At 37.3% G+C, this 25,565-nt stretch overlaps 1 protein-coding gene across 7 annotated transcripts in view; it reads left to right on the plus strand.

The window, feature by feature from the left end:
• EML6 (EMAP like 6) overlaps positions 1–25,565 on the plus strand; it is a 119,600-nt gene that overhangs the window by 66,311 nt on the left and 27,724 nt on the right. For all 7 annotated transcript variants that reach the window (XR_011903259.1, XM_072333706.1, XM_072333708.1 and 4 more), the window contains 15 exons: positions 3,121–3,239; positions 3,872–4,058; positions 6,881–6,986; positions 11,166–11,259; positions 14,996–15,096; positions 15,656–15,858; positions 16,460–16,571; positions 17,270–17,397; positions 19,550–19,691; positions 20,797–20,949; positions 21,203–21,334; positions 23,031–23,119; positions 23,748–23,924; positions 24,033–24,234; positions 24,439–24,565. Coding sequence is in view for 6 of the 7 variants with exons in the window: in XM_072333706.1 (XP_072189807.1) it covers positions 3,121–3,239; positions 3,872–4,058; positions 6,881–6,986; positions 11,166–11,259; positions 14,996–15,096; positions 15,656–15,858; positions 16,460–16,571; positions 17,270–17,397; positions 19,550–19,691; positions 20,797–20,949; positions 21,203–21,334; positions 23,031–23,119; positions 23,748–23,924; positions 24,033–24,234; positions 24,439–24,565 (2,072 nt within the window). In the remaining variant the exon portion in view is untranslated. The remainder of the gene's footprint in view (positions 1–3,120; positions 3,240–3,871; positions 4,059–6,880; positions 6,987–11,165; positions 11,260–14,995; positions 15,097–15,655; positions 15,859–16,459; positions 16,572–17,269; positions 17,398–19,549; positions 19,692–20,796; positions 20,950–21,202; positions 21,335–23,030; positions 23,120–23,747; positions 23,925–24,032; positions 24,235–24,438; positions 24,566–25,565) is intronic.

Genomic DNA, 25,565 nt, shown 5'->3' on the forward strand with positions numbered 1-25,565 from the left:
ACAGAGCAAAGTCAAATATTTTGTAAGAGTGTATTACTATCCCCATTCCCTTGATATGTGTTAGAAAAGACCATTCTGTCCTATTAAATTGAGAAACATAATTTATAAAATAGAGATCATGGATTTTTTTCTATGATTTCCGTGTGTTTAAAGCAGAATAATCCTCTTAATGAGTATAAAGCCTGCATAATTACATTTATTTGTGACAGGTTCTTCTTTATTACCAATGATAAAACTTCCAATAGTTAAAATAGCTCTGGTTTATAAGATCCAAATAAAACTGATCTCTAATGTCACTTAATACACTTTATTTCTTTCCTGTTTTCAGTACAACTGTGCTCTAAGGTGAATGTAAATAGATTGCTTCCAAGCAAGAAGGACAAAATCAAGACTATTCTTTACTACCTTGATTTTTTTATTTTTTTTTCAGGAATTGTAATATGCCATTTCACCCTTTCATCTCTTCTTTCAATGTCAATTTATGAGAATTGTTCTATTATTTTGATTAAAATCTAATAAGTGTCCTCTCAGCTTTAATTTTTAAAGTGCTTCTCGTATCAAGCATAAGATTGATTCTGCTTTGGCCAGTATGATTAAGCATTATTTAGAATCCTTTTGATTACTTCCATAAACAGGAGAAGCAAAATAGAGTTTGATGTTGTCTGATTCAGATCCATTTATTTACAAAGTTGAAACACAATCTTGTTTCTTAATGAAAACCTATTTTAGATACATCAGTTAGTATCTTTATTTCGAGCTGTACATAGTGAATAAAAAAAAAGCACTCTCTGTTCCTCTTTTCTTGTGAACATACTCCCAGTGCTTCTCTTGCTTTTTTCCTTGGATTTCTTCTGGTTTCTCTTTGGAGATTACTTTATCAACTTCTGAGTTTGCCCTTGAATGTCCACAGAGAAATGCAGTTCTTTTCACTTGATCTCTATCCTTACTGAAAATTATTTTGTTACATAGCTTAGCTTCTGCCTGGTTTTATATGAGCTATATGTTTTGAATAATGTGTTCTGTATCACAGAAGTGTTGTTACATTCATCCTGACTAAAAGACATCTCTTCTGCCCTTCAGTTCTGAGGAAGGTGTTGCTGTCATGCTCATGCCTGACCATGTACTCTGCTGATCCAGACCCATGGACTGTCTTGGTTCTTGGTTTGATTTTGGACCTGCTTTGTCATATTTGCCAGTGTCTGGCAATCACTAGTCTGTGGCTGGATGAGAACCTGCAGTCAGTTACAGTAACTATCTCTTATCACCATCTCTATATCAGCTTCTGTCTTGCTGACTCAGTGTGCCAACTTGACCTTGCATCTGCTTGGTTGCTGTGGGCTTGTCTGGTGCTCAGGACTTGGCTGATCTTCATGATATTGAATGCTTCACAATCACTGATAGTTATAACAGTCTGTGATGTGGAAGGGTGCTGTTATCTTTGTTGTGAAGGCAAGGGAACATCAACATCAAATTCTGCTCACTCTCTCCTGCTTTCTCTCTCTCTCTCCTGGTTCTGGCTTCTGTTTTAAAATACCTGGGGCCTGATTTGTGGAAGCCATTGTTGTGAGGAAATCAGTATTTGTCACCTTGAGCAATTGCAATGGTGAAAGGTCAGAACTTCTACAGCCCAGACATAATATCATGCTATGTACCCCAAGGATGCAAAATATGCAGTAAGCTTGGTTCAAGTTAGTTGGAGTCTCTTAGTGGCTGACATGGAGTTGCTTTCTAGAATGCTGACAGGTCACCTCTAACGTTCCATGCCTTAGTAAAGGACTATCCTTTGTCTTTTCTCTGCATTTTATAGATTCTGAATTAAGTGGCTCAGATCCCTCAGCCAACAGCTTATTTTACCTCTTTGTTATAGAAATTTATTGTGTTTGCCAAACGAAACAGGTTTTGCCAGGTTTTCTCCCCATCCTTTCTTTTAATCCAGAACTGTCTGGTGTACTTGTCCCAGCCTCCTCCTTCTTATTCTCCCTCTGCATGCAAATCAGACTGCATCCTCCTCCACACTATATGTCAAAAAGAACATCTGGAAATAAAAGCTGAAAATGAAAGAAAATAGAATTAGGCAGTTAGTCTCAAATTAGAGCATTGAACTATTTTTTTTTTTTAATTTTTTTTTTCTCTGAGTTTGTGACTAAAGCAGTGTAGGGATAGAACCTATCTCTAGAATTTCTAATATCTTAGATATTGAGATGTATTAAAAAACAATAATACTTAATTATTGTTCATTAGCAACATTCACTGAGGAGCAAAGGTAAGTTCTCAAGAACACTCAGGACAAAGTACAGTCCATATGAGTGGCAGATGAAATGTGTTAAGTTTCTACTTAGCTACTACTATCAGAAACTCATCTCAACTTATATGAACATTTTCCTTGTAAAAATTCAGCATTCTGGCTTTGCAGTCAGATATAGTTCTGTGGCGCTAACAATTTAATTGTCCCTTGTGGAAAATGAAACAAACAACACAAAATGTATATTCAGAAAAGAAAAAAAAATCAAGCTTTATCTCCATGTTGTAACAAACACTGTTTAATGCCACAGCTTTCAAGAGGCTTCAAACATCAGCAGCAATCCCATATAGTTTCAGAATTTTTGAGAGATTTTAATGCATGGTACTTGTGGCCGTAGCATTATTTATAGAGATTCTTCTTTCTGAATTTAGATATATTGGTAAATCACTTAGGTACTGTTGGGCACTGTGTATTTAATCATGATATCTAGACAGAATTAGTTCATTATGTTCAGCTCTGAGTACATATACTGAAGTACCTTTGAAGTTAAAAAGATGTTCAGGGACTTAACTGTTTCAGTCAGTATTGTGAATCCTTTTCACTAACAGACTATAGAATCTCACAGAAGTGTGCTCTGCTCCAAAATAATGCTATGTCCTTCATGTATTGGGAGACTCCACTGTCTGAAATGCATTTATCATCATCATTAGGGGTTCTGTAGGAAAAAGTAGTGACTTCCTCTTTGTTGTAACTACTGAACATCACATTAACAGTGTATGAAATTGTAATACTTGCATGAAATGGTTTCTTTCTTGCATGTACACAAATATTCAGAAATATTTGGAGCTGTGTCATTAACGTTAGCGATTATTTTTCAGGTTTACAAAGAAGACCTACCACAGCTGAAACAACAAAGTAAAGAGAAAAACCATTCTGTTCCCTTCCTTAAAAGAGAACGAGCACCTGAGGACAGCCTAAAATTGCAGTTTATACATGGGTAGAGCAATATTAAATAGTACTTTCTTTTCCTTTTTTTTTTTTTTTTTTTTATTCTGGTTGTTAAAACATCCTAATGACTACACTCAATTAATATCAGAGCTTACTGACAACTAATTTATTTGTCACTGCTGTGGATAACTTATGGAATATCAACTGTAGACTTTTTGTTCTTTCAGTTGCATTAGTTAAGGAACAAGAGAATAATAATATAGCCATATTAAATAATACCTGAGCAGTGCATTTTATAAAATTACCTTCTAAAACCTTCTATTTTACTCCGCTTTATGTATTCTGTACTAAAGATTCTGTTTCTGATTGCTGTGGCTTATTTAATTGCCTGACAGCTTTGCTCTTGAACTCAAATCTCTGTAAAACTGGATGTAATTCTGTGCACTTTACATATTCTTTCCTGTGATGTCAGTACTAATTTAAAAGTTTGGTGTAAAGTGAGCCATGAAGATTGATGATTTTGATGGGAATAATCTCTCTCTGTCTATGTGGTGAGATAGTTTTGAGATAGCAAGCTTGACAGCCCCACTGTACTCATATGAAATGAATTTGCACAATTTGTTATGCAATGTACCAAGATATTTTTGAAACAGAATGTAACTTGTTTCTTATTTACTTCAGTTATAGGGGCTATGACTGTCGAAATAACTTGTTCTACACACAGACTGGAGAAGTAGTTTATCATATTGCTGCTGTAGCTGTTGTATATAATAGGCAACAGCATTCTCAAAGGCTGTATCTTGGTCATGATGATGATATCCTCAGCCTAAGCATTCACCCAGTGAAAGACTATGTTGCTACTGGGCAGGTAGGTATTTAGAAGAGATTATTTTAGAAAACCATGGGAATAAGTTGCCTTTCTGATTTATAACTAGGAGAAATGTGGATTTACTATTTTACATTCACTTTGAATCTCTGCTTTTATCTGTGAAATGTGGGAGCTGCAGTTTATCTATACCCTGGGCATTTCTGATCTCAGTTGATCTCAGTATTATATACTGTAGTAGCTTTCAGGCACTTTACTCTGAGATTTTATATTGGGAACTCTACTGATACCTGACAGACCTTTCCTGACCAAAACAATCCAGTATTTTAAAGAGAGGACAGGGACGGCAGAGTGAGGGAAGAAGAGACGGCAGTTAACTGTAGTAATGGGTGCAGTTTCTCAGTACAGCAGATCCCTTAGTCATGGCCACATTATGTTTACAGTCATCAAAACACAGGTGTATCTTAAGAAATGATTTTTAAAAATGTAGACTTTGAAACTATAAATGTAAATTTTCTACTTATAAGGAGTGACAGAAAAAATGTTCAGAAGTGTTAAGCAGAAGCTGGCCAGCAAACTATGTGAGATGGAATGCTGGAGAAACAAATACAGTAGTTTTCATCATGAATTAGCAGTGAAAGAGTTCAAAAGAAAATACTAGACAGACCTGAAGAGAAGAATGAGTTGGTGAGAACGATGAAATGGCAATTTGAATGGAAAAATGTCAATAGTGGAAGCCAACACTGCTGTTTTTATCAATCAAGATAATGGTCAGGATCCAGTGATGCCACAGCAGAGAAAAATCAGATGTTGTACATTTTTGTTACCAAGTAGTAGCAAGATTTAGAGCACCTGTGCAGGGTGAGATGGTGGCAGCTGAATAATAAGAGAATGTTTACAGTGTGAATGGCAAAGTGACTAACATTGCCCACATTGGTAAGAACTGGAAGTAAAAGAACAGATAAGCTAGAAGAGCTTAGTTGAGGATAATGAATTTATATTGATAGCTGTGCTTGCATTAAAAATATCAGAAAGAAAGAATACTGGTTTTATTCAGAGAGCTACAAACCTGCAGTCAATAGGGATATTTCTAATGCATCAAAAGTGAAGAGAATTGAGTGAATTTTCTAATGTAGTCATCCCAAGACAGTGCAGATGGAGGAAAATACAGTAAAAAAGGCAGAGTCCTTTCGCATGAGGAAAATGAGGAGAACCTGTTAATCAAAATATTCACAGACATGAAGAAAATGTATTATGTGATCTGCATGAAGATGAGTCACGGAACCTGGTGAGGTTAAATAAAGGCAAGTGCAGGGTCCTGTACCTGGGGAGGAATAACTACATGCATCAGTACAGGTTAGGGGAGGACCTGCTGGAAGGAAGATCTGAGGTATCTGGGTATCCATTCAGAGTGTGGCCAGCAGGGCAAGGGGGGGTGATCCTTCCCCCCTGCCATGGTGAGGCCACATCTGGAAACCTGTGTCCAGTTCTGGGCTTCTGAGTTCATGAAAGACAAAGAGTTACTAGAAAGAGTCCAACTGAGGGCCACAAAGATGATCAAGACCTGGAGCATCTCCTGTACAAGAAAAGGCTGAGAGACCTGTGACTGTACAACCACGAGAAAAAGAAGCTGAGAGAGGATCTCATCAACACTTAAAAGTTTCAAAAAAGCATGTGACAAGAGGATGATGCCAGGCCCTTTGTAGCAGTGCCCAGTGACAGTACAAGGGGCAATGGGAGCAAACCAGAACACAGGAAGTTCCATCTGAATATGAGAAAGAACTTCTTTCAAGGTGACCGAGCACTGAGTCAGGTTTCCCAGAGTGATCGTGGAGGAGTCTCCTTCAATGGAGACATTCAAAATCTGCCTGGATGCTTTCTTGGTTAACCAACTGTAGGGAATCTGCTTTAGCAGAGATTGGACTGGGGGATCACCAGGAGTCCCTTCTAGCCTCCGCAACACTGAGATTTTAAGGCTGACAGCCCAGGTGGACATTTGGGATGAGAGAATATGGTAGCTATTATTTAGCTGAGGGGCGTGAGAGCATAGCCTGGTGAGCAAGAAGGTTCTGCTCTTTTTAGAAAGATGGAAATAAGACTGAAGGGAATGTAAGAGCGATAAGCTTTGTACTGTTGTAGTATTTTATAGAATGTGAAATACCTCTTTATTTCACTTCACTTCTGTATATATGGAAGTATTCCAAGGAAGAAAAGAAACCTCCTTAGACATGGAAACTGAGGTCAAATATTTTCGTTTGTTTTGGTTTTTTAAGTCTCCCTGACTAAAACAACAAACATGAAACAACAAAATTCATAAAAGAGGACGTGAAAAGCTGTATTTAGGAAGTCAGTGTCAGTGAATGGGAGCAAGCTTAGAGAAAGGGAGCTGTGTGCATGGATATGTAGAAAAGGGAAGGGGAAGAGTTAAGAAATTAAGGAGATGAGGAAGAAAGTTGTGTGGACTTTCATTTCTAATTAAACTAGCATCTGTGAGAGAGAAGAATGAGGGCATATATAAGGATGTATAAAAGTACACGTTAAGTTTTGATTTGGAAAACTGTTTAAGTTGACTGATTCTGTGTTCCAGTTTACAGCATAGAGGCAGAAATGCTTCTCGTACCACAATTAATGAGGTTGTAAACTTCTCACAAGGTGGGGATGGACCTTTCCATGAATGCAAACTTCCATGCTCCCATGTGCCTGAAATGAGTTGTGATACAGAATAGTCTGTGAAAAAGATAAAATACAGCAAGTTGAAGAGTAGTTGCCTCTGGAGTGTTTTGAAGATGTGATAGTGCTAATTACTGATACTGGTGTGCTTTGAACATTTATGAGCAAATATTCTGATTAATCCTCTAATTCAGGTTGGAAGAGATGCTGCTATTCATGTTTGGGACACACAGACACTGAAGTGTTTATCATTACTCAAAGGTCAGCATCAAAGAGGAGTGTGCGCGCTGGATTTTTCAGGTACATTGCTCTAAATGATTAATTAAAAAGCAGTCCTCTTGGTGAAACTTTTATTTGAGTAGCTATGACAGTTAGTTTTGTTCTTTGTGTTAAATGACCATTTTACAGCCAATGCAAGTCTTACATAAAAGCCTTCTGACAGTTTTGATAAAAATAGTTTGAGCAATGAAGTCAGTTATAGGACTTTTTCATGATCCATCAGTAATTCTCTTTAATGTCTAATTCATAATACTAAGTGTACTACTGGGACTTCAGTGACAGTCTGCATGGTGGCTTAATAACTTAAAAGCAGGCAGTGCACCGGTGGCGCACGGTGTTAGAACCGCCGCTTGCAACACTGGAGGCCCAGGTTCAAATCCCCCCTGTGGTGCAAGTGGTAGAACTGCCGCTCTGCTACACCCGGGGCTTGAGTCCCGGGAATTGGACTCGATGATCTCTAAGGTCCCTTCCAACTTGCACGATACTATGATACTACTCTTGAAGTACCAATCTACTCTTCCTTGTTTATAGTCCTGGTAAGAGTCTTAATCACAGTTTGAAAAGTGACTTGGGCAGTTAGTCTCAGATGAGCCTATCTTGCTTTGGAAAAAGAGCATAGGAATTATTTGGAGCCTTTAAACAAATTTTTCTCCGTAAGCACTATATTCTCATGAAAAAATAAAAATCTGACACAGGATATAAGCAGTGATTAGAATTATTCCTTTTAGACAAAAGACTTATGGAGAGTGTTTATGCAGTATGTGAACTGCTATGCAATATCACATTAAACATTTATGGATAATTAATGAAACAGTGACTAACTCCTGTATGCTGCTAAGCAGGAGTAGGATCCAAACTTCTCAGTTTAAGAAGAGTGGGGCATGTCCAAGATTGCACACAGCCATTCCAGTATGCTGAAGTGAGTTAAAGGTGAGCAAAGCAGGGCATTCTGGTTCTTTATGGCAAGCAACAATTGTAGCAGTGGCCACAAACATGGTTATAAAGGCCTAGAGCATCTTCAATATGAGCAAAGGCTGAGTAACCTGGGTCTGTTCAGCCTCGGGAAAAGAAGACTGAGAGGAGATCTAATAAATGTTTATAAACATCTAAAGGGGGGTGGGAGGTAAATGGATGAGACCAGGTTCTTCTTGGTGATGTGTAGTGACAGGACAAGGAAGTTCCATACTGTTGAATCGTGGCCTGAACCTCTGATTGACCACCTGAGGTGAGCAATAAGTCAGCTGTGGGTGCACAGGTGAAGGCAAATGAGGTGACTGGAAGGGTTGGAGCCTGGCTCCACCTCTCCTAAACCCCATGTAAGGGTGACTGCCACTGGGAAAGGATCTCTTTCTGGAGATTGCTCCTTTTGGAGTTTTCTCTGTAAGCCTACACAGGTGAGTATTTTCCATTTGTCTCCAATTATCCTTTTCCAACACGATAATCCCTCTAGCTTTATAATCTGTGGCTACCAATCTGACAACACCTTTCAGTATATTTGTTGACTATAGACGTACTAACATGCAGAAGAACTTTACAGTAAGAGTGACAGAGCACTGGAGTAGGCTGCCCAGAGAGGTTGGAGGCTCCTTCTATGGAGAGATTCAAGATCCATCTGGATGCCTACCCGTGCTACCTATTGTAGGGTGCCTGCTTTAGCAGGGGGGTTGGAGTCACTGATCTCTTGAGGAATCACCCCTGTGATTCTACCAGTGTAAGAAATTCAAGTTCATGATCTTGGAATGAAGTAGAATTCTAAAGTTCTGCTTCTCTTTATGTTCTCAACTCTTCTCATGGACCTGGCCCTTGTTGTGATATATCCGTTTTACCTTCAGACTAAAGCTGTCCTACATAACACTTAAGTTATAAAAAATTTTAAGCAAAGTCTAATAAATATTGTGGCTACTTGCTACTTTAGCTTAACTATCATTTTCTGATCTCTGATTTTTATATGGGCTTCATTGAGCATGGTCTATTTCACATTCTGCTCTGTAGTAATGTAAAAATTCATTATGGCACATTGGATCACATTTATTAGACAGAAGTATATGGAAGAGACTTCCACAAAGATAAGTCTGGAACTGACTCATATTCCATGATCAGAAGAGGAGCTTTGGTGTTCATTCAAGTGGTGTGAAATTGCTGATACGCTGCAGTGTGAAACCTAGTAAATTTCTTATCAGGAGAAGGGGAAATGGATAAGGATGATTTGATAGACATAGTATTTGTAGATGTTAAAAAGATTAAAAAATAAAGTCATCGAGAACCATATTTGAACAAAATTTCATACAGTTAGACAATGCTATCTGTTATACGTTCTTATTAAAGTTAGATTTCTCTCCAGTTAGTTACACTCCATGTATTAGAATATATATACCTTTATAAAATCATACTGATCACATACTCTGTGGGTTCAAATAATTATGGTAGTTTTTTTGCTTTTTTTTTAAGAAGTAAGAATCACTGGCATGATTACAGTGTTGCTTTACACCTAATCCTGAAAAAGCATATATTTAAGTATATCTTCTCCATTTCTCCAAATACGAATAATATTGGAATACAAGATGACACAATATGATACAATATAATTGCAACTACTAAATTAAACAAGACAGAGAGAGAGAGAGAGAGAGAGAGAAAGAGTCCCCGAGAACCAGGGGGCCTACTGTGATCTCTAGGCAACAGGCTGGAACGTTGCTGATAGAGGCAGGGATGGAGTGCTCCAAAAGCGATAGATCGAAAAGAAGAACGTTCCAGTCTGGGAGAGAGATTATATATGTGTCCTCCTCCGGTGATTCGTCTCTGGCTGCGCCATCCCCTGGGATATGTAGTTCTCCTCCAAGAGCTGAGTACTCGGGATGCTGCCATTCCACAGAACTGGAGCATGAACCTTCCACACTTCCACATACCCTCTGTTACACTTCCGCATACCCTCTGTTACACTTCCACATACCCTCTATTACACTTATGTATGCCATTAACAACTACACTTTCTTATACCACCAAAACAGTTTGCCACTATTTGTACCCTCAGTTAATGATTCATACTGCACATGATGTCATGATGTAGAATATTGACAGCAACAGCACAAAACCATGACACCTAACTAACAGGCTTTAGTTTAGGTTCTTGACGTTGAACAGGGCAGATACTACAGGATCAGAGGGCTAGTTTGGCCCTGTGAAGGCAATTTTCATTGTATGAATAACAAATATTTCCAAATTAGTTGCAGGCTACACTTTATCAAGCTTTAAAATAAAAGTTGCCCTGAACCCCAAAGATGCCTTTTTTCTTTTCATCTTAGTTGATCTGGCAGCTAACTTTATACTACTCTTTCTCTCTGCCCATACTTCCAAAAGCATCTGCTACTGTCCACTACTGAGCTCACTGTACAGAGCCAGATCACTTTTGTAGGACTGTTGTGATCATCTTATGATTCTAATCTTATAATTATGTTCGTGAAGTGTTTGATTGTGCCCTCTGGTGGCTAATTTGATGTCTGTAGTACTGGTTATTTATCAGAATATATAGCCTATATTAATGCATGGCTTGTTTGATCTGAATAATGTTGTAAAGTTGTATTCTTACCAAAATATTTTATCAACCATGGACCTTTCACTTATTTGAGTTACCTTTAAAATTAATTATCATTACTGAAATGTACAAATGCATCTTTCCTAAAGAAATAATGCATAACACTGTATATTTTCCTTTTGTATCAGCTACATTCATAGTGGTTTTGCTCACAAAAGCTATTAAAAAATGGTTCTTACTGTCTCCATTGTTGTTTGTTGTGGGTTTTTTTTTTTTCACATTAACTTTTTGTATCTTTATTTTCTTTACTTATTAAAAGCTGTTTTGTTTTTCTTTCTTGTTTTTTGGCTTCATCCCTTCCTTTTTTTCTAGGCCCATTTTATTCAACTGGGAACTCTAATTCCCCTTCTCCTCTTAGGCTTGCTTTTCATAGGACTTAGTCATGTAAGATGCTAAATACTGTGAGGCCAGTCCAGCTAAGAGAGCCTGTTTAGCCTTCTGAGCTCTGAAGTTGTTCTAGTGGAATAATTTGTACCAGTGATATTCTTTCTCTTCTTTCATTTATTTCATTTGAAATTCAGTTTACAATGTATTTGTTGTGTCCATTGCCTGCTGTGTTTTCAGTTAAAGATTAATCACATTTAACATTAAGTACTGCTTTTGTACAGCTGATGGAAAATGTTTGGCATCTGTTGGTCTTGATGATAATCATGCCATTGTGTTTTGGGACTGGAAAAAAGGAGAAAAGCTAGCCACAACCAGGTAAGAGTTCATCTCAGGGTGTGTCCTGTGATTACATTTTTCTGAGTATGATCACCCACGTGTGTCACTCTGGGCAAAAAACAGCACACCTCTCTGAAAACAGAATGGTGTTTCAGAGCAGTGTATCCAGATGTAAAGGCTTGGAAACTACATGTTACTGTTTGGAAGTGTGAACTTTTTCTATCAAGACTTTCCTCACCTTTCTGTTAGGACCATTATGTTGATATGAAAGTACACTTCAGCTAATTTTTTTCTCCTCACTTTATTTTCTGAGTCAGAGCAGATCTTACCAAAAAAGTCATTTATGTGTTAAGTTACATTGGTGTATATCTGTGGCTCCTTTTTCTAGAAATAAAAACAGATTCTGTCTGGTATTTGTAGATTTTTCAACTTCTACTGACTTTTGCATTCTTTCTGAATCAGATCTTTGCAGCTCCTCATAGGAAGCATAGCTCTTTCACCAGCAGAAAAGAAGCTTTTGTAGTTGCTTCAAGAGACCATTACTGGAAAGTGAATTGTGTTACAGTTTGTGTTTGCAATTCAGTCTTTCAGAGGAAAAAAGTAAAGTCTTTGTACTGGAAAAGTTGCACAGTTGTAGTATGAGAACTTGGTCTTACACTTGGGTAAACCTGGGGTAGCTCTGGCATAAAAATATTGGAATTATGTGGATCTAAGCATGCACTTACATACCAGGAAGGCAGGGAGTTCATTTCATCTTCCGTCTACAATCATGCAACATACAAATAATTTATTACTTGAAAAATACTGGAGAATTGTGAAATAATGCCTGAAAAAAATAACTTTTAGTATTATACTATGACTTGTTCCAGAATGAATAACATTTTCTCCTGGCAGCACTATCTGCTAGTAGTGTATCACAAAGAACTAGGTTTGTTTTGTTGGTTTTGTTTGTTTGTTTGTTTTGTTTGTGTTTTGTTTTTTTTAATCCCAGGTGCATATAATATATGCATTAACTACATCATTTTATCTCATTCATCTTATTAGGCACCAAGATTTTAAATCCTATGTAAAACTTGTGATGTAGGGTTTGCTTAGCAAAATTGTTTTCTGTGTCGTAAAACATTTTGATTTGCTTTCCAGTCCCAGTTTTACTCTCTCCAGACCTACTGTGTTTCAGACACACAAGTGTAGCAATACCTTGTATATTCCCATGGGGACTTTCTAAGCTTTTAAAGACAAGATAGTGATGATGGACAGTAGCAGCTACCTGTGGCTCACAAGAAAAATACAGAGTCAAGTACTCAGATTCTTCTCAGAGTAATTATTTATGTTTTAGCAGTGCCTACAGACAAGTCCCCACTCTGATTAGCACACTAGGACTTAAGAAAGAGAGACCAAAAATCCAGACAAGAGCATTTAGATCTTACCCCTGCATGGCCTTAGCAGGCAGGAATAGAAGTGTATCTTACTATTGTTTCATTTACTTTTTTGTGTGTTCTTCTTGATTGATTTTTCTCAGTGTGGTTTACTTCTGCATGACTCCTCTATTTTCTTTTGATGTCACAATATATATATGCCAGAGTATACTCTCATTTATGTTTTTGCTAGCTGCACAAATTATATAGCTTGTTTCTCAACCTATGTATCTTAGCTTTAGAGTGTTCTGTCTAGTTTCATTAAAATATTTATTGAGTAAGCATACAAGCATACCAAAGCTTTCGCTGCTATTCATGCTGGTCCTATTTGATTGCAGTGTTCTATGTTAGTGGATTGCAATTGCTAAGGGAGCTGAGGGGAGCCCTGTCAAATTTATTTACAGTCTAAATCAGTGATCATTGTACTCTTCTAGTTTCTTCATTTTGTAAGAACAGGTATCCTGTGTCAGTTCCTTGGATCACAGGGACACAAAAACTGCACAGACTTGGATACATATTTTGGTCTGACCATTGTAGAAAGTTGGGGTCCAAGTGTAGACCATACATTTGCAGCATATATCCAGTTCTCATGTGCCTGTGCTATTAATCCTATTACATGGGCAGACATACTTTTATCATTTTATGGGGTATATCTGCACTGGCGTGCAATTACTTTGATTTTGGACACTTTGGGTGCATGAGAAATACTTCTAGAAGAGGCAGCGTAATCTGCCTGCAAAGAAAGGCATCATAATAGCAAAGCAGCAAATCAGGAGAAGGAAGAATTCCAAAGTGATGTTCTTCAAATGTTGAAGAAGTCTGTTTTTTTGTTTAGACTTATTCAGCTAAAGAAAATAAGGAAGCAAGGATTCTCAGAGTCAGGATTTTGGTTTTTTTGTGTGTTTTTTTTTCAGATCTCTTAAACCTGACTGATGAAAATCACGTCTAACCATAGACACGTTTGAGTTGGAAAGGACTTGCAAAAGTCATCAAATCCAACTCCCCTGCAATGAACAGGAACATTTCCAGATAGATCTTGTGCTCAGAGCCCTGCCCAGCCTGACCTTGGCTGTCTGCAGGGATGGGGTACCACCACCTCTCTGTGCAACCTGTGCCACTGCCTCACCACCCTTATTGTCAAAAACTTCTTCCTTATATCCAGTCTAAATCTCCCCTCTTTAGATGTGAAGCCATTTCCCCTTGTACTGTCACAACAGACCCTGCGAAAGAGTCTGTCCCCTTCTTTCTCATAGCTATCCTTTAGATACTGAAGAACCACTTTCATGGCCTTTCTGGTTTCTCATTGCAAAGTGTTCTATCCTTGAGATCATTTTTATGGCCCTCCTCTGGATGTGATCCAGCAACTCCACATCTCTCCTGTACTGAGGACACCCTATCCGGACACAGTGCTCCCATCCCTTGCCCTGCTGGCTATGCTGCTTTGGATGCAGCTCAGGGTATGGCTGGCTCTCTGGGCTGTGAGGGCATGGTGCTGGCTCATGTCCAGCTGCCATCCACCAGTACCCGCAGGTCCTTATCAGCAGCACTGTGCTCTGTCGTTTCATCTCCCAGCTTGTGTTGATAGTGGGGATTACCATTATTCAGGGACAGTATAGCTGAATGACAGCTATATTGTGACTTGGATTTTTTATTTGTAATAGTGAAACTTAATTTTACAAATGTTCATAAGTACATACACAAACAAGAATACCTTTACTGGAGAACTAAATTTGAAGGTGTATTTATTGCTGAATGATCTGTTTTCTAGATCATAATTTTATAATTTATTTTAGCTTTCCTCTTGAATCACAATAGGTTTGAGTCTTCCTTGTGTGTTTTTTTTTTTTCTTGATAGATAACATTAAATGCTTATAAATCACATTCTTATCCCTTTAAATATCTATGTTGCCCTTTATACTGTCTTTTGATTGCATTGAACTTTGTTTCTTGCCTCTTCATTATGACTTAATGGAACTGAAATTTAGTGAGAGATGATTTTTATTCACCACATTTCAGTAGTCTAATTCATACACAGTCTATTAGCAAGTACATTCTTCTCTATTGGTTGGGTTCCCAAGGCTAAACCCTTGCAGATTAGAAATATGGTTCTCTCTTTTTTGTTAGATAGGGTAACGATGGCAAAGAGAATGTTGGGATACCTCTGTGACTCATCTGCCAGTCATGATCTTAGAGATCCATGTTGTTGTTTTAGCACTAAGAGTACAATGGTTGTGACAATCAGATTCTTGTTGCTAAAGACTGTCTTTGAATTGTCCAATACTGTGAAATAATTACTTGAAGCAGACTGCTTTGAAATGTTAAGTAATCCCTCAACTTCTTGTTTTTAATCTTTATTGCAGGGGTCATAAAGATAAAATATTTGTAGTAAAATGTAATCCACATCATGTAGACAAACTAGTCACAGTTGGGATAAAACACATCAAATTTTGGCAGCAAGCAGGTATCGTACAGAATATTTTCTGTTTAAGTTATTTGGGGATTTATATTTCTTTCATTTATGGACATCATATTCTCTGTTTAATAATTTGTTTTATTTGTATTATGGCATTCTAAATCAAAGTGAGCAATGTGGCTGCGGCACAGTAAGGCTTTTTGGCAATCTAGAGACATAGAAATCATGCCATTCATTCTGCAGAACTTCTTTGAAATTGTCAGGTGGGCAGTGAGCAACTAAAGCAAATCTCTCTCTGTTGCTGTTGTAATAACCTCTGAAGAGCTTGTACAAAGATGTTCTGCCTGCCCCTCGTATTAATTCTTCTACACAGTTCATCACCAATATTTAACAATTGCTTGGAAGTAATGATCCAAAAGATACAGTCTGTATTGTTTCAAATCTCCCACTGCTAGATTGATTTGCCCTTAGTGTGTTTTTCCTTGCACACTGTGTTTTCAGTATCTATCTGCTATGTGTTAGTCACAGCAGATGAGGTTAAGACATTTGCTGTTTACAGCACAATGGCTACAAACTGAAATATAAAGGACTTTTATTTATATTGCAGGTGGAGGCTTTACATCAAGACGAGGAACATTTGGAAGCAATGGAAAATTGGAAACTATGATGAGTGTTTCATATGGGCGAATAGAAGACTTAGTTTTTTCTGGTGCTGCTACTGGAGACATATTCATCTGGAAGGATACTCTATTGCTCAAGACAGTGAAAGCTCACGATGGACCTGTATTTGCAATGCATGCATTGGATAAGGTATTTGTCTTCTTTTGTGATCCATTCATATTATTATTTTTGTTTCTAAATGTATATCAGTATTATCACAGTGTCTTAGGCAATCAAAACTGCAAGTATGCAAAGGTTTTGTTTTCCAGAGTTGATTATTTTGGACATCGGTAGTATTTTTCTTCATATGCATCACTGAATCTTTGAGAGAAACTGAGGCAAAATATGTCATTGGTATCAGTGAGTGTGTCTTGAGAGACCAACTTTTATCACTAGAAATCCACTCACAGTTTGAAGATGTTGATAATGGAATATTCTTTTTGATATTACAGTTTCAACTTTAAAATTATACCAGGAGGAGAAGAACATTAGCTATAAACCTTTTGTATTTGTTAAAGGCTTTGTAGATACCTCTGTCTCTGTCCTTTCCTGCCCTATTTGATTGCTCCTGGCTTTCCATCAATTTTTCTATTTGATCTTGGCATTCCATCTTTTGAACATCCTCTTTACTTATGTTTATGTTGGTTAGTGATTTATGCTGTGTTATGCACCATCTTGGCACAGTCAGAAGAATCTACCAAGGGAACTGTTCAAATAATAAATCCCTATACATCATACTGTGATCATACAGGGTTTTGTAACTGGTGGAAAAGATGGAATTGTGGCTCTTTGGGATGATATGTTTGAAAGGTGTCTGAAGACATACGCTATTAAAAGAGCAGCACTATCTTCTAGTTCCAAAGGTATTATTTTTCACTGTGTTTTAATAAGAACTGTATGCATGAAAGTCGGTAAAATGGCAGTTGTAAATGCCAAATCTTGCCAGAACTCAAAAGGAGCATTACTGAACTACTTACTATTCCGTGCTACATTTGGTTGAAATATCTCAGTTTATGTCATTTTATGGTTTGTTTTGATATTTCCTCCTCTATTCCTTGACAGTCAGCCTTGTTTTCTCTAAAGAAATTATTTTAGGAGGAAGTATCACAAACCTGTGAGCTTGGCTGTTCCGAAACAACTGGTTACTACAAGTGACTAGATATCCTGTGGGAGGACTGGGGCCCCTGTGGGTTGGAAAGACCTGTAAATTTGTACTTCCCCAGGCATCAGGGTGGAAGTCTGTAAAGTGATATTCATGGAGAATTACCGTCCAGATTGCTGTCGCTTGTAGAACTGCATGTATGTTGAAACAGTAAAACTCCAGTCGTTACATTGTGACAATACATACTACCACAAGCTCCTCTCCTTTGAGCTCTTAATGAAAACCATGGATTATCTAGTATTCTGATTATGTAAATTTATCTCATGTGTCATGGTTGATTTTAATCAAGTTTTAATTATATAAGCTCTATAAAAGTGAAGTGAGGCAGGCTCTTTTTGGTTTCACAAAATGAAAACGAAACAAAACCACCCCTGAAATTGATTCCCTTTTATTCTTCAGGTTTACTCTTAGAAGACAATCCCTCTATTCGTGCCATCAGTCTAGGGCATGGCCATATACTCGTGGGAACAAAAAATGGAGAAATACTTGAAATTGATAAAAGCGGTCCTATGACTCTACTTGTTCAGGTACAATATGGATCTTCTTATCAGAAACATTCCCTGTAGAAGTACAAAACATCATTTCTTCAGAAAGATTTCTTCTTTCTGTTTACATTAATCCTGTTGGTCACCATTTCTTTCGTTGTACAGACAGAAGCTGATTCTTTGTTATGTACGTGTCTTAGAGATTCTCTGTGCAGTAGATAATTCTGAAGTCAAACAAAGAGTCCATTAAGTTAAAATGGTAGTGAGACTTACAAGGAGTATTTTAGGCTTTTTAGTTTAGGACCCAGTAAAGAAACAATATGTCAATTTATGTGTAAGGGCTGCTCCAAAAGTAATACTTCCTATTTTATTGTGTTGGCCCATGACCTTAGAGGCAAATGTTGGAGGTGTGGCAGTAGAGGTTGCAGGTTCCTGCCAATATCTCATTACATTTTGTTGCCATGTAACAGATGGCAGCAGAGGGACACTCTGATACAATGGCATCTGACATGGAAGTGTGTATGAAGCAAAGAGCTGGAGCTGAATTCTTACATGTGGAAATAATTATACCTATTGACATTTGTTGATGCTTGGTGAGCACTGATGGAGATCAGACAGTGAATGTGGATGGTGTGTTTCAGCATTGGTGAGAGCAACAGTGGGTCACCTCTACTGGTGCAGATTCTTATGAGTGTGTCATGCAGGTTTTTGCTCGTTGCTGGGAAAAATGCATAGTGGTGGCTATGTTGAAAGATAATGTGTTGTGCTGAGAATTTGCTCTATCAAATAAAGCTGTTGTGCTCTTTGTAGCTCTTTGTATTTTCCTGGAAATAAATCAGAGACATTACATTAGGAATGTCCTACTTATTTCGTGTTGCTTTGTCTTATTGTCTTTATTAAGCATGATGTCTGTATATAGAAGTCTGTGTGAATCATTTACTGAGGTATAATTTGTCAAGTTTTATCTTATGCTTTCTGTAACTGACCAAGTTATTTTTCACAAGAATATTTCATATTTACTTCGTGATCAGAACTAGCTGGAAAGAAAATCTTCCAGATTTGTATTGTTTTCATGACAGCATAAGTAACATAAATGTGAGAACTTTTATTAGTAATTTTTAACTAGCACAGTAATTTGGAGTTGCAATTATCATAATTTTAGGGGCTATAAGAAAGAAAGGGGCATGCTTTTTAGTAGGATCTATTGTGACAGGACAAGGAGAAGTGGTTTCAAACTAAAAGAGGGGAGATTTAGATTAGATTTAAGGAGAACATTTTCAGCAGTAAGGGCAGTGTGGCACTGGCACACGTTGCCCAGAGAGGTGGTGGGTGCTTCATCCCTGAAGGCACCCAAGGTCAGGCTGAATGGGATTCTGAGCACCAGATCATTCTGTAAACCTCCCTCTTCATTGCAGGGGAGTTGTACTAGATAACTTTTAAGTGTCCCTTCCAACTTCCAACTTGATTATGTAGTTCACACAGCTTGTTGTGAGTTTTATGATAAAGTTTTATAATTGCTATCCAGTTTAAATTGTATATTTACATGCATTAACTTGAGCAAAAATATATACTCAATATATACTCAATTCACCAAGACAGTTCCTTCCTCTTCTGTTTTAATTGTATTTTTCTGTTGCAACAAACAAGGCAGTTACCAAACTGAAATCCAGACTGAGAACTGTAGAAAATGACTTAAAATTGAAATGACGCCTGCAAGTTATGTGCAAATTGAAGGAAATCTAGAAAATACAGTAAGAGTGATTAAAATTTTAAAAGCTGAGTTCTGAGGAAAGACTTGAAAAGCTAAGTAGGTGTACATTGGCCAAACAAGTTCTCTAGAATCTAAAAAGTTAATAGACTTTGCAGACAAACTAGCCCATTTTAGGACTTTATCTTTAAATCTTTATCTTGGGCTTAACTATTTCCTGTTCAATTCAGGTCGGAATGAGGGAGCATTGCTTTAACCAGAATTACAGCTAGCAACTGTGGAGGAAACTAGGGAGAAGTATGGTATAGATGGTTATTAGAGGAACCAGACCAGGCATTCATGTTTTTGTGAACATGGAAATTTTTTAAGAGAGGATGGTAGAGACCGTATTGTCTGAGACTTGGACCAGGAGGTAGAGCAAGTTCTAGAACACATTACATAAAGGCAAATGCATTACCTTCTCATATACTAAATGTCATCCTCTAGGGACATATGGAAGGAGAAGTATGGGGCTTGGCGGCTCATCCTCTCTTGCCTGTCTGTGCAACGGTGAGTGATGATAAAACACTTCGAATCTGGGAACTTTCATCCCAGCACCGCATGCTGGCAGTGAGGAAACTCAAAAAAGGTAATCCTCGTTTGGTCATACACTGTGATAATGGTGACACTGTTTCTATAATGGTTTGATTTCAGTGCACATCATAAGCATTAATGAGGACAGTCATCAAGAAATCAAGTGTGTAGGAAGTGAATAATCTTTGGCATGTGTCAAGTCTATGATAAGAATAAAATGAAGGATTATAAGTCATTGGAATGAATAATAATAATAATAATTTAGTATGATTTACTCTGATTCCAAGGGGAACTCAGAATTGTTTTTCTTCCTGTGAATACAGGACCAGCATATTTGTTGCTGACATTAAAAAACTTCCTTTTAAAGAAAAATGCAAAATTTTAAACACGTTAAGTACCATCAGCATTCAGTGCCAATATGAACTTTTCACCTTATACTAGCTTCTCTGAAAATGAACTGTTGTCCTGCCCTCTCTTACGTATAAAAGTAGATGACCTATGCTGAAATACTGTTGCCTTATTATTTGTTTTACACATTCATAACCTTCAGGAAATTTCATGGTGTAAATTCAACACGCTTCATTTTTGGTGACAGATCCAGAAGGCAGGAACTCTGAGGAAAACAGAGTTGAATATTTTGGAGAAGTGAATTCAGTGAAGGATGAGGATAGTTGTATGAGAATGTGGTCAGAAATAATGTTGGGGGGGAAAAAGCAAGTGGAGAAAATGTAGTGCATCTCTGTTTCAAATGTGTTCTTCCTGAGCACATTACTGAGTCATGGAAGAAGCTTTCAAGTGTAACATCCCCAAATGACATAATGTCTGTAATGAGTCTTTAAGCTTTTTTTGTCTGGATTTCCTTTCTGTATATTTTCTTTATATAAAATGAAGGTTTTTGAAATGTTGTTGGCAGTTGATATTTGGACCTAAACTCATTTTGGGACTGATCAAATCATCTTGTCAACTCTGCCTATGCATTTAGGAAAATACGACTAGCAGTTATCACATAATATACTTGTTTTAGTAAATAAGAAATCTATTTAAAAACTATATACTTGATGCAAAAACCTTTCAGTTGCAGTTTTTCTCTCTTCTGGGGGGGGGGGTCTCAATCCCAAATTCATAAACCTTAAGATACGCCTTTTTGTCTTCCTTTATAGGTGGACGTTGCTGTGCCTTTTCTCCTGATGGGAAAGCCTTGGCTGTAGGATTGAATGATGGGAGTTTTCTGGTGGTAAATGCTGACACTGTGGAAGATATGGTATCCTTTCACCACAGAAAGGAAATGATCTCAGATATAAAATTTTCACAAGGTATATCTAGATAGCAAAGTGAAAGAGCAGCGTTTATCTTGAGTTTGTTTTTCTACTCTAGACATAAGTTTGAATGTTCAGAAGGTAGATTGGTTTTATGTGTCCTTCATGTCTTTAAATACCTCACAATTCTATCTAGTTATGTACAGCCTCATATACAGGGGCCCCCTAACTGAAGCTTTTGGGTGCACTAGAGTAATAAAAATGCATAACAATGTATGTGTTTCATAATCTCAATGTCTCTTCTTTACAGAAACAGGAAAGTACCTTGCTGTGGCTTCCCATGATAATTTTGTAGATATTTACAATGTACTTACCAGCAAAAGAGTGGGCATTTGTAAAGGTGCATCTAGCTATATCACACACATTGACTGGGACTCAAGAGGTAAAATGTTTGATCAGTAATACAAATTTAAAATTACTGCAAGAGGGAATATCAGATAATTATTCTCATGGCGGGAACTGTAAATACTGTGAGACTAAACTGTAACTACTAATGCACATGCTTTCTCAGCATCAAGCACCATATGGGTCCAGTAGAATTACATTTGTTGGTAGAATTAATCCTCACTTGCACCAGAGTATGTTATTCTCCACCAATAACAGCATATGACTGAAACGTTACTTAGGGAACATATTATTGCTTTTCCTTTTTTTTTTTTTTTTTTTTTTCCTTTAATTTGGGACCATGTGGCACATTTTCTTCTCCACCTTTTATATTTAATTTCCTTTCCTCCTTGCTGAGCATTACTTGGCAATCACTGCAATGAAGTTAGAGAGTCTTATTGTCACAACTAATTAAGTCTAGCAAGATTGATAATGAGCTTATGCAGTAAGCCTTCCTGGACCTAATATCATTCAGTTTGGAACCACCTGTGAGTCTGAGCCCTGCTTCCTCTGTTGCACTAGTCCCAAAGAATGGTACAAATTACTTGACAATGACAGCAGTTAAACCCTTCTCAGAATCCTTTTGGGTCTGGGTGCCATTCTTGAGCTAAGAAGCCACACTGTTACTAAGCTGGCTCTGGGTGCTTGTTTATAGTGCCAATAATGTAAATACTGATAGTTGTACCCATAATAATAGCAATTTGTCTGATAAGTACCTGTGGATCTATAGTAGTTAACAATTGGATGTTTGATGTAAATGTAAAGATGTAAAGGATAAGAAAATGGAAAATTCTTTGTGTTCCTAATGGAACACAAAGTAGACATTGGTGATAGGATGAGAGGGAATGGCCCCAAGTTGCACCAATGGAGGTTCAGGTTGGACATTAGGAACAGTTTCTTCTCTGGAAAATGGTCAGGCACTGAGACGGGCTGCCCAGGGAGGTGGTGGAGTCACCATCTCTCGAGCTGTTCAAGTGGGGAAACATTGGAGAACGGTTGGACTGGTTGATCTTGGAAGCCTCTTCCAACTTTGGTGATTCTATGATTTGGAGAAGCTTCAACTGTTGAGATTTTTTTTTTTTTTTTTTTTAACAAATAGGCTTAGCTGCCTTTTAATTCTTACTAGTTATTTATTTTATTCTCGGTTTTCTGATTGTTCTTAGTGGATGACAGTGTCCCTTCCTTTTGTATTGTTTGTCTTTTTCCCGTGATTTATGTTCACTCCCTTGCTCCATCTCTGCTTCTGCAGTAATCACAAATGCAAAAGAATCTCCTGAAAATATTTTCTATGGAACATATGGACATCACGGATACTGGTGGTTCAATGAAACTCTAACTGAACTTCTAGCTGTAGAGGATTAGTGTGTAATAAAGGTCAGATAGGAAGGCCATATTACTCCTGTGGTCTTGTATTGCACTTTTTTGTTGACAGTGATTCGAAAACGCTCGATATAAATCAAAAGAAAATGGTTTGCTGGAAAACCAATTTTTCAATGAATGATGTTGAATTAAAATACTACTGTGTAGTGAATCAAGAGTGTAGAATTCTTCAAGAGTGATCCGAAGCAGCTGTCTTTTATTTTGCTACTAGTAACAATATGACAATTTGTTAGCTTACTTCTTCATTCAGTAAAAAGTTCATTATATTCATAATAATGAATAAGATTCGTAACAAATTCTTATTTCATATCCAGGAAAGTTACTGCAAGTCAATTCCGGTGCTAAGGAACAACTGTTTTTTGAAGCACCGAGGGGGAAAAGGCATGTTATAAGAATTGCTGAGGTATGAATTATACTTACTGTATTTTTTTCATTGTGACAGTTATTTTTTTAGACAGCTCAAAGTTAGCATATATTTTGTCTTAGTGTTTTTTTTTTTCCTTTAAAAATACTTTATTTACAGTGCTTAGAATTAGAATAATTTATTCCTTCTAGCATTTGTAGATATTAGTTTTTTTTAAGTTTCTTTTTTGTATCTCAAAATTTATTTATTTTTGTTTAACAGTGATGGTTTCCCATAACCTCCTTTCCAGAACAGTCACCTGTTGTTTGTGATTACATTGTGCATGCAGTTTTAAAGTCAGCTTTAAACAGTACGATGTGGTTTTTAATGGTATAATCTGTGATACATAAGTTGTTGTACAAAGCTGACAATATTTAATGTCTCATTAAACATTGAAGGATATTTGTATCTAAATCCCACTTAACTTTGGACAGTGGGAATGTTTAAAGTTACTTTTACGTCTTTTGATGCAAAAGCGTAACTTGTATTAACTAGCTGGAAACAGTGAAAAATCTAAAAACGTATAAGAATTTAAGCTAATATCAGACATGGGAGAAATATAAACATTAAAACAGCATGTATTGGGTACATATTAAGATGACTTCTTTGAGTGAAATTTTCATTGCAGTTAGAGAAGATTGAGTGGGACACCTGGACATGTGTTCTTGGTCCTACCTGTGAAGGAATTTGGCCCATGCACAGTGATGTCACTGTTGTAAATGCTGCTACTCTTACAAAAGATGGAACGTTACTTGCTACAGGAGATGATTTTGGTTTTGTGAAGCTTTTTTCATATCCAGTGAAGGTAATAACTGTGTTTGTTTCTTTCTTTAGACACTAGTGGAGAAAGAATTAGGGAAGACAGTGTTCATGATATTTCAGATTGCTAATGTGTGTATTCTTTGTACAACAGGGCCAACATGCAAAGTTCAAAAAGTATGTGGGTCACAGTGCACAGGTAACCAATGTTCGGTGGTTACACAATGATTCTGTGCTGCTGACTGTAGGTGGTGCTGATACAGCTTTGATGATCTGGACCAGAGAATTTTTGGGCATTCAGGAGAGTAAGCTGGTGGATAGTGAAGAGTCAGACACAGATGCAGAAGAAGATGGAGGTAAAAATGGTGATATAACACATTTTTAATTTAGTCTTTGTTCCACAGAACTCACACACATTTAGGATGAAGTGGGCAAAAAAAGTCAGCATGATAAAGTTCACTGAAAGGAGAGCTTGGTAGGATTGTTTTCTTCTGTTGGAGTTTTCTATTCTTCTACCATGAGTCGTGGGTAATTTATTTTATTCTGTTTTACATTTTAAGGCTATGATAGTGATGTTGCAAGAGAAAAAGCAATTGATTATACCACTAAGATCTATGCGGTAAGCATCCGAGAAATGGAGGGGACAAAACCACATCAACAGCTGAAGGAAGTTTCAGTAGAAGAGAGGTATGTCACACAGAGGCGTTCATTTCCAAATGTAGGTTACACTCTTTTGAATCTCTTTTCACTCAACTAAAACTTGTCTTTAGAAATAAGGAATTTAAGAATTCATAAGATAGAATTTAAAATGCTGTTTGTCAGTTACAGTATGTTGGTGCGATGGCTAAATGTATGTGACTTAAACACCTGTGAGTGTAGCCTTCTCTTCTGTTTGTCACATTTGCAGTTATTTTTGGTTCTAAGCAGAGTGCGTAGTTAGGCATATGTCTGCAACAAGTCATTTGGGAAAGGAGGAGCTTGTAAATACTGTGTAGTTGAGGCTTTTGGTGACATTTTCATTAGAAGGTTTTCAGTTTCTTAGAATTTTGTCAGGTTGCCACTAGTAAAGCTGAAATTTCCCATGGCACGTGTTATTTTGGGGAAAATGAAAGAATAGTAAGCTGGAAAACGTTAGTGGATGGGAAGAGAAGACAGTAAAGAGGTAAGAACCTGAGCATAGAGGTTGGGGTCCAGTTGTCTAGGGGAGTGAGTAAGTAAAAACTCTGGCTGGGGCAGGACTGCTGAGACAGAAGAGAAGGATCTAGTCACTTGGAACTGGATTTAGGCTCAAGACATCTGCACAGAATACTCTCCCCACTGATCAAATAGCTGTGGCATTTACTGGTAACAGGTGTTTCTTTCTCCCCTTTTTGGGATGAAGTTGTCTGAAGGATTAAGGTCTGTGAATACTGATGGGTTCAGATGAATAAATAAACACCTGTACAGTAATACTACAAGTGTGTATCTAGCTGATGACTCAAAGTGAGATTCTGCTGCAGTTTCTTTTGTTGGATTGTTTGGTTTTTTTTTATACACAAGTATGAATTTGGGATGAGTTTTCTTTTGCCTCATGGTTTGGGGCAAAAATTAATAATTTTGTACCCAGTAGTTTAATAATATGAGACGAAATGTTGGGTGTAGAAGATGAGATGTTGCCCCCCTTTCAGTTAACTCTTTCATGGCAACA

The sequence above is a fragment of the Excalfactoria chinensis genome, chromosome 3 (genome assembly GCF_039878825.1).
Source record: "Excalfactoria chinensis isolate bCotChi1 chromosome 3, bCotChi1.hap2, whole genome shotgun sequence".
Lineage (NCBI taxonomy): Eukaryota > Metazoa > Chordata > Aves > Galliformes > Phasianidae > Excalfactoria > Excalfactoria chinensis.